Below are 9,408 nucleotides of genomic sequence, written 5' to 3'. Positions count from 1 at the left end.
TGAAATCACACTGTTTTTCTTTACATACATGTACGCCTTTCGTTCAAATATAAATAAGCAAAGCGGAAGTTACCCGAATTCCCTTTTCCGGTTTTTCTCGGTTTTTCAGAAGACGGGATATTCATAAAACTTCCAGGAAGTCTGCATATCTTGTACAAATAAAATTTGGCGGGTAAACAGGGAAAGAAGTGTCGTGCATTCGGGTTTGCAATTTGCGAGTTGCAATTGCGTCAAATTCGATTATTATTTTAGCCCACGGCGGACTGTTAAAGACACAACACCGCATAAAATTAAAAAGCATGTTTTAACGATAAAAAACGGTCCCTAATCCTGACGGTTTCGTGTTTCATGTCAGTTTACCGTAATCCGAAGTCACGTTCTTTTTAACAACGGTTGTATCTCAAAGGACCTCGAAGGTAATCTTACAATTAAGTAAGTTACATATTAACGGACTTAATACTTTGAAATCATACTGTTTTTTTTTCGTACGTGTACGACTTTCGTTCAAATATAAATAAGTAAATCGAAGTTTCGCAATTTCCACTTTTCCGGTTTTTCTCGGTTTAAGAAGATGGAATATTTATAAAACTTCCAAGAAGTCTGCATTCTCGTAAAAATAAAAGTTTGGGGTAAAAACAACACTAACTTGTCATTAACAGGATGTCGTGAGAATTTTTTTTTTCACACAAACCATTGTGACAGATAATATTATTCTACAGAGCGGTTTAAAACTTTTATATTTCACGCGCAGCATGGTGTAAGGTTTGAAATCTTATTTCAACTTCAGGTCATTCTCCGAAGTTCAAATAATAACAATAATAATCCATATACATAAATATGATACTATATTCTTAAGCTCTCTGTCCATATTATGGTATTCCTCCAAGCTTATTTTATCACATTTAAATTTCATAAATTCTTGCATCTCGTTACAGCGCCTATACTCTAATTTTCCGTCTATCGGCACGTAAACGAGCAATAAATAGAGAACGCGAACGATAATCTACACTCCAAGCCTAACCTCGATCCTTCTTGAGCCATCCTTGGTCGATCCCAAGTTCTAAATCTGAGGCTGGGACTTTCTTAAGGGTATTCCGAAATGAATTGCAAACGTTGATCTCACTTCTTCTATGATTTGAGTTAAGAAATTTTCAGCACTCCAGCACGTTTTTGCATTATTTAGCTCTTTGAAGGAAAAAAGTTGAATTACCTGGGTGTATTGTCACTTTAACGTCTAGGAAGATGCCAAACGCTTTGCCTCGCTTATTTTCGGCAACAGATTTCCGAAAGCGATCAAGTTCAAATGGAAACTCTTATAACAACTGCATGCGAAAGTAGGGTATTGAAAGTTCTGTAAGAAAACAAACATCCCCATGGCTTTTTAACCCTCAAACCGCAAATCATCACATTTTAAGGTTGTAATCACTCAAAATAAAAGCGAACTTAACAGGCCCACTTCAATAGTAGCGTTTTCGTCATGCTTTTCAAAGCGGTTAAAACCTCGTCGGACTCTGTTAATAAGAGCTGAATGAACATGATGATGACAAACGGCATTTAAGTGATCAGAAGAAAGCTTGGTATTGAAGCAGAATGTTCTTGCTGTGCAGAAAATTTTGCTGTCTTAAAACTAGGCTTAGATTAAGATGTTTTGTAAAAAAACTTGTAGAGTAGCGAAAAAGCTACTGGACAGAACTGTTTCTACTAAGAGACTTTTACTAGACGTTGTTCAACGTTGCCACGTTGTGGATATCAGATCTATCCGGAACATGATGTGAAGCTCCTGAACAGGGCATTCCTTGATTGATGTTTGATTTCCTAGCATTAAGAGCTAGAGAGCGGTACTTGATAAATTTTCCAGGGGCTCGAGGTTAATAAAAATAGCTTAAATGTTTAGTGAACGACAATTTCACTGGCGTTAGCTAGGAAGTCTTTGTCAACTAATTTCCGAGTCGTCGCTAATACGGTCTCCACACTCCTTTGGGAGTTGAATGGCCGTTCCGTTCGTGTAGCGCAGTTTCTGCGTGTGACACTTCAATTCCCGTATGATGATTAACAACATGGTTCGGCATAGGATCAATTGGTTCTTGTTTCAATGTTATCATTCCGTGTCCATCGTTCCTCGTCAAGGCGCTATAGCCGCTGTTCAGATCGACATTGCCGAGCGGCAGTGGTATTCTTTGCGGGCTTCCTATTGTCTGTCCAACCAAGGGCATTACACCAGGCCTCGATAAGGGAAACGAAACCCCGGTGGTCGTGTTGGCCTGAGTAATCGGTCCAACCATGGAGCCCGAAGTGGTTGGACTCATCGCCAAGTTCCCTTTACCCATAGCCGTCTGTTGCATAAACGTTTGTGGTCTGAAAGTGTAACCGTTATTGACAATTCCGTTGGATAAACTATTGTTGTTTAACATGGGTCCGTTCATTACGGAGTTAGAGCCAGGAGCGGCGTTGAGTTGCTGACACGCCGTGGGGTACATCCCGTGGGCAGAGTCCATGCCGGGTGAAGAGTGGACCCCTCCTTGATTCATTCCCGCTCCTATTCCATCCGTAACAGTCGTGAGAGTTGTGTTCGACGTAGCTTGTGGAGACGTTCTAAACGGAAACTGCGCAATTCCCTGAAATCTGGGCTCCGTGTAGTGAGGTAGCATTGGCATATTGGCGCTTGTGTTCTGTAAATTCACTTGAGGTCTCGCCGCTGGCAGTCCGTTCAACGCCGAAAGATTAACTTGTGCCTCTGACGGTGGATGGGGTGGAATCGGGCCAAACCCTGGAAAACCGTGGAAGCCCCACGTTGATTGCGAACGAATTTGGTTGTTTTCTGCAAAAACAAAATGAAGGAAAAAAGGAACAGATAAAGATTTTAAATGCCTTTCACGCAAGTCTGCTTGAAAGATTTACCGATGAGGACTAGTAAGTACGAAACGAGAAGTAAATACGAGCAGTCTGTAAACCATTCTAGTCTTTCTTCAGCCAAATAAAATACTACGAAAGAAACCTAGGAACAAATAATACAAAGGAAATGCCGGTTGCATATTGATCAGTTACATCCTCCATAAATGTGTTGATCCATCAAGAGCGTTTGAAGGCTAAGCTTCCGGCAAAGAAATGCGTAAAATTTCGCGTCTTTCTTTTCGTCACAGATGACATTCAAAGCTTACTACGTAATAAGACAAAAGAGTTCCAAACTATCGACATTCTTACGTTAACTACTGATGTCACTTAATGCAGGGGATGAGACGATGAACCGTACAGTTAGTCATTTAAAGAGAATGAACTGTTAAAGCTAGAAAGGTTATCACCATATCAAGGGAAGCTGGACCGATGGTGTTTCGCTACTATGTGTAACACGCCGACAGAGATTTTTAAGGGGCAATGCCTATTATCTCTGCGACCGACTAAACAGTTCAGAATAAAAGAAACAATTTACCATAATTGCAGCTAAAGAATGCACAGGTTGGTTGATGACTTTGATCGTCCTCAGTGTTCGCCAGTAGACAAGAAATTTTGAAAGACCGTGCCGGCAGAAACTGAACTAAAACTACTGATATAACTGTACAATCGTTCGCTAACGTTGATACGAAATAAGTATTTTCCACAAAGCTTACATTCGAAGTTTTACAAATTTAGCATGCCGTGGTCTTCGTCAGTACTTAAGAAAACACACAGCTTTAATAAAACAAAGGGAAACGCGAAGACGTCCACTTTGATCTTGGGAAAGAGTCGCTCCCTCGTTGTAAAACACAACGACGAAACATGGTGAAGTGTAAGTTTATCTTCTGAATAGGAAATAAGGGGATTTTCTCTGTTTTCTTGCGTCTAGACAGGAGAAAACGGCGACAACGTGTCCGTGGGAACGGGATAACTAATCGCACAATACATTCAGCGACTTTTAACCAGAAAATTTCCGCTTGACTATAGAGACCTTCCTCCCATCCGCGTAATCAACATCCATTTTCGTAACAACTTGACGGTTTTACTAAGATTGTATAATCAGGAGATCTTTTACATATGTGCTGGACTTTTAAAAAGAATTGTTTTTTTCCGTGCTGAAACAACTCCGGAAGCCAGCGTTAACTAATTTTGCACCGCGCTTTTCCTCCTGTCCGGTTTTTTGTTCCCACGCCTCAAACTGTTTCAATTGTGACAACAAACGTGGGGCAATCGTAAACCTTTAAACAATAGCTTCTACTTGACTTCAAAATATATTTAAAGAAAGGGCACTCGTTTCAGGAAATCTTTCTCATGACAGAAACTCTTGAGTTTAATTTAGCTTTGCGCTTGTGATTCAGATGATATTCCATACAGTCAGCCGAAGTGATTGTTCAATGACGCTGCGTTTTTAAGATGGAGTCCATCTGTTTAGTGATTAAACAAACAAGAACTCAAAAGTCTTTTTTCGGTGACGATGTTAATTTTTCATTTCTTGACTTTTACGAAATGAACCAAATCTGAACTAAAATTAACTTACCGGGATTCAACGCACTGAATGCCGACGAAGCATCTGGTGGGAGTTTGACGGGCTGTAATGGCCCCGGGTGAAGCTCAGTGAACGGGCCAAAACTGTTGTCCCTTATGGAACGGCGAAGGCCTTCATATCCGAGTTCTGAAAGGCGATCGGAAAAGTGAAATTGTTCGTAGGCGTTTGCTTGTTCTCTTTCATCTGAACGCGTTCGGTGCCCTGTTAAATAAAATGAATTTCCTGTTTAATTTGGGCTAAAGGCGCCGGTGGAAATGTGTTATTGCTGTTGTTTGATAAAATGTTATGCAAGCTTCGTCAAAAAAAAGTGTTTCAATTCACTGGGAAGTATACCAATGGGAGTGGTGACTACTAATTTCGCTTGAAAATCGGAAGACTTTTCTATTCTTGATTTGTCACATCGGATGAATATTTGAGCTGTAAAGGAATCTATTCTTTACAAGACAGCTGTTGTGAAGTAGTGCAGTGTACTTTTAGGATGTAGCAACGACACGGATGTCGAGTAAGACAATGTTTATTATTCTTCTCTGCTGCCATAAGGGTTTTAATTCCGCTCATTAGCAGTATGTTAGCAAAAATAGAACCGGTTCATAACGCCAGTACCAGACTTAAACGAAACACCTCGATTCATTACAAATTTCTTAGTCTTGTAGTCTCGAATTTCTGTTGAAAACGACCATCGGTGAAAAAAACACCCGGATATATGGAGGCGGCATGTTGAACCTGTGAACTAAGAAAAGGAGAAGATTCCAAACGCGAAGTATGGATTGAAATTCGTTGAAAAACTCTAAAACACTGAATTCCATGGCAAAGAAATCGCGAAAGGGTTCACTGAAGTACATTCGCGCACTAAAAGGCTCAGAAGGCTTATGGCTCAGCATTGTTTCAAGCTTGTTTGGCAACAATGATGTTCAGATAATATCAAAGAAAAATCCGCGAAAAACGAAGGCTCTTAATTGCACAAGTTTTTGGTAAGCACTAACAAATTCACTCAGAGAACAGCGCTTTTGAACTCTCCGATAACAAAACAAACCCAAAACACAGCCGCATCAAATCTTTGGAAATCTACAATCTGTGGGCTTATAGTTTCAATCGAAATGAGAACAGCCGGATGTTAAAAGTATTATCAGCGAGTCATGGCGTCGTGGCCGGGAATCTTGACTTGTAATTGCATTAGAATGCGGCGAGTCAAAACCTAACTTAAGCTCGGATTCAGCTGGCAAAAAATTGGAAATTTGAACGTCTTTTCATTTGAATACATTTATCTGATGGTTTTCTCCATTGTTTAGCTCGTTTGCCACAGGCCAAGACATTTGACTTCATATCTTTGCCGTCCGTTGCCGATTTCCTACAAGCTCTGACAAAACTATATATAATTTCACTTGGCCTTTCAAAAATAATTTGTGCATTATCAGTAAAGAAAAGATCTTTACGTATCAAATGATCCGAATGATGTTTTATACCACATTTTTTAATATTCCTTTTGAATGAAATTTCTCAACTGCTTTGAAAAAGGCGTATTCGATATGGCGCCAATTACTCCAATAAAAACGTCTTAACAAGTTTTCCACAAAATTTGGATCAGTTAGCAGGATAAGACGGAAAAAAAAATGTTTCAGGAGTTGGCTTCTTGGTATTAAATAGAATATGAAATTAAGAGATAAACAATTGCTGAATAACTAATTAGATCACTGGAATATGTTTCCCTGAACAAGAGCAAAATTGAACGCCTTGATAATGGTAAAAAACGGAAACCAAATTCTTGAAGTTAAAACCAACCAGAAAAGGTAGTGGGTCTGCCTTTAGGTTTAAATTTAATATGATTTTCAGTTGAGGTTTTGCCCTTAAGATGAAACTTCACCCAAATTGCTCAGTGGTGAAATCCAATGTTATAATCTGAAAAAATGGTTTACACACTATTTCAACCTAATAAAGGTAAATTTGAAACACTGATCTTCTGTTTTGTGGTTTGAGGGTGCAGGCATGGATGGTGAGGTAAAAATGGGAATCCATCAGAGTCAATAGTATATACTGTGGTTTTACACATACAAACTTTTTGAATCTCACTTAAATCTTAAAAGAAAAAAAACCACATTGAACCAAAGGTTTGATGGTAAAATGTTGATACACTGACCTAAGCATGAAACAATAAACTATCCTTTGATTCATTTTAAAAGGATATATAGTTTCCAAGGAAATACAACAAAAATTCCAAAAGTGAGATCATTGAAATTAAATATTATTCATTCTTATAAAACCTTATTGAATTTTTTCAACATCTGGCTTTTATTTTTTTGGAACACAGGGCTCCTGTGTTTGTGATAAATTTTTAACAATATAATACCCAACTGTGACAAAAATCTTTGTTATCAATAATCGAACTGTCAATTTCCAACACGCTTATATGCATAGCTATGGCTGTGCTTCAAATTACCTTTTTTGTTTATCACAGGACAATGCTATGAATTTTGATTTCTGGATATCTGTATGATATGGTGGTTTTATGTTAAAAGGGCCAGTTTTGACCTTGCTAGGCATGAAATATAGATTTTATTTATGCTGGTGGCTTTGAAGAAAATTATGCAAAATTCCTAAATTCTTTGAAATAGAAAAAATAATAATTGACTTATGAAAGGCATACAGGTTTTCCTGTTTCCATGTGTTCGATGAAACAGTAAGTTATTTTTTGCTGTATGCAGGCAATTACAGTAATTAGAATAAGATCAGCTAAAAACCTTATTTTGAGTGCCTGCTTAGAAATAAAAGTAATATTTCATTTTCATGCCAGTAAGAAATCAGAAATTGAAACACATAAGATAGAAATCAATTATTGCACTAATTTAATTTAAAAAGGAACCAGAAATGAAAATTGAACTTTTCTCAGAGAATTAAATCAGATAAAGACCAAAACTAAAAACTAATTACTCTATTTTACCACAACCGCATGCATGTGAAATTGAAAAATAAACTCAATACATTTACTCAAATAATTGTGTTTGCCAGAAAGTTCACCAAGACCATATAAAACATACACTAAATTTAGGAGTTCAAATTTGGAACAGTTTTCTTGGTTTGCCTTGAAACCTTGAGACATCCAATTTCAAAGCAGCTCTTGTTATCTGATTTATTAGCTGGATTAGGAAGATAGAAATGCTATTAAATTAACAAATGTATTTCTAAAAGCCTCTTTGAGGACAGGTGAAGAGGTGTCATTCCAAACAGCCACCTGTCATGCACCTGCAATCTGCATTGTATGGAGTCTTCGAAACGAACGATAATCAATTCAATTAGCCCCGCAACCAATAGCAAGCCGCCATTTTATGAATCATTAATTTAAGATTAAACATTAATCATTTTCCCGCGTATCGCCTAAATCATTTGTCCCCGCTACGCGTGGCAAGTTCATAGAACGAGACAACGGGATGGCTCGTATTTATCTAAACACTACCTGTGTTTATTTGCGGTTAAGTCGGCCAGTATTCTCGAATATAAACAACATTACAACACCCGTTTCAAGGCGAAGCCGCAATTTTTTTTTATCTCCTCTTGGGTTTCGCGTGTATCAGGAAAGTCAGGCCTTTGCGGCTAAAACACTACTGTCAACCGGAGTTCGGAATGAGATTGTTGTGGCCACGAATACCTCGACATATTAAAAGCTAAACTAGATCCCGTGAGGGATTCATCCGCGAACAAGATACTTATCTCTTGATTTTGAATTAATTTTGAAAATCAAATCAACGTCGGAATCAGAATTTCAAATTCTTTGAACATAAAGGAACAAACATGCTATTATTTTTTTCTCTCCCTTCTCCTTTTGCATACTGAAATTAAAATCATATGAATTCCTGGGGCTAGTGTACCGATTTAATTTACTGGGCTAGTGGAATTGAGTAAAATTGGGATTCAACACATGGAGATGAATAGGGAAGGGTGAACCACAAATGCATTTGTCAAACAATGTAAGAGTCAGGAAATTTTTTTTTGTGGAAAACTTACTGCGCGGTTCTCGTGGGCCATCGACGGTCACTTTAATAGCCCTACAGTATGTAGCGACTTGAGGTGGATCAGTACGGACCGTTATTGTCAAAGTAAACGTCTTTCCTGTAGCACAGTAAAAAGAGAAAACAAAATAAAACTCGGTTAAAATAATATCGATATAAAATAAAGGAATATAAAATATATAAAATGCTTACAACGAGAATTGTCTCGAAGTCAGACGGAAAGTTGAAATTGACAAGCTGAGTTGAAGCCCATATAATACATGACATGTTTTCATGAGAGCACATCGTTTACTTTCCAGATGGCTGATTCCATACTGAAAGCAAGTGAAGCCCTATCTACGTTTATTGCGTCAAAACTGACAGCCCCTACGGCACGTTTCTGCGCTTACCTCTTCCGCTGCGACCCACAAATCGCAAATCGTTGAAGCGAGCGACCTGATTTTTCATCACGGCGGTCGCATTTCGGAGTTCAGCTGCAAAATTCTCGTCGTTACCAGCAGCAATCGTGACAAGAACCCCATCTGGAATATCGCCGAGCGCTACAACTTTGAAGGCGACCGGCAGAGTCTTGTTACATCTCCAGTGCGATGGCAACACGCTACAAACAAAATTCGGAGAATCGGTTTTGACGAGCTCGCCTGGGTATTCGGCCAGTGCTTCAATAAGCGATCGCTCGCCTCTAATTTTTCGTGGTCCCGCGCTTTCTGCGGCAGTGGTCATGGTTGTCCAATGTGTAAACCACAAGAGTGCGCCACCAGAATATGTGTGGCGAGTTTGGCACACTACCGGACGATGAAATGAAATGAAATGCTCTTAGCCAACCACTCCCCTGCGATTTTGACATCTGTTGTCTGCCAAGTTGTTTTGCGTTTTATCTGTGATGTACAAGTTATTGACCAATCCCGGTAGGCGATTGCGTTAAGCCCCACG

General features: G+C 38.8%; 1 protein-coding gene across 3 annotated transcripts; it reads right to left on the bottom strand.

Moving 5' to 3' along the window:
• Positions 1–1,403: 1,403 nt before the first annotated feature.
• LOC137997034 (runt-related transcription factor 1-like) lies at positions 1,404–9,341 on the bottom strand. Of its 3 annotated transcripts, none has more exons than XM_068842736.1 (4): positions 8,868–9,340; positions 8,474–8,578; positions 4,469–4,603; positions 1,404–2,818 (listed from the first exon to the last, which is right to left on the bottom strand). In XM_068842736.1, exons 1-4 carry the CDS (start codon positions 9,196–9,198, stop codon positions 1,956–1,958), a joined length of 1,434 nt encoding a protein of 477 aa, XP_068698837.1. In that variant the 5' UTR covers positions 9,199–9,340; the 3' UTR covers positions 1,404–1,955. The 3 variants fall into 3 exon arrangements, with proteins under 3 accessions (XP_068698837.1, XP_068698836.1, XP_068698838.1); XM_068842735.1 differs by having other exon boundaries at positions 4,469–4,678; positions 8,868–9,338; XM_068842737.1 differs by lacking the exon at positions 4,469–4,603 and having other exon boundaries at positions 8,868–9,341.
• Between the last annotated feature and the right edge of the window lie 67 nt (positions 9,342–9,408).

Source organism: Montipora foliosa, chromosome 3 (genome assembly GCF_036669935.1).
Source record: "Montipora foliosa isolate CH-2021 chromosome 3, ASM3666993v2, whole genome shotgun sequence".
In the NCBI taxonomy this organism is placed as follows: domain Eukaryota; kingdom Metazoa; phylum Cnidaria; class Anthozoa; order Scleractinia; family Acroporidae; genus Montipora; species Montipora foliosa.
This window is presented reverse-complemented; position numbering and strand designations above follow the sequence as displayed.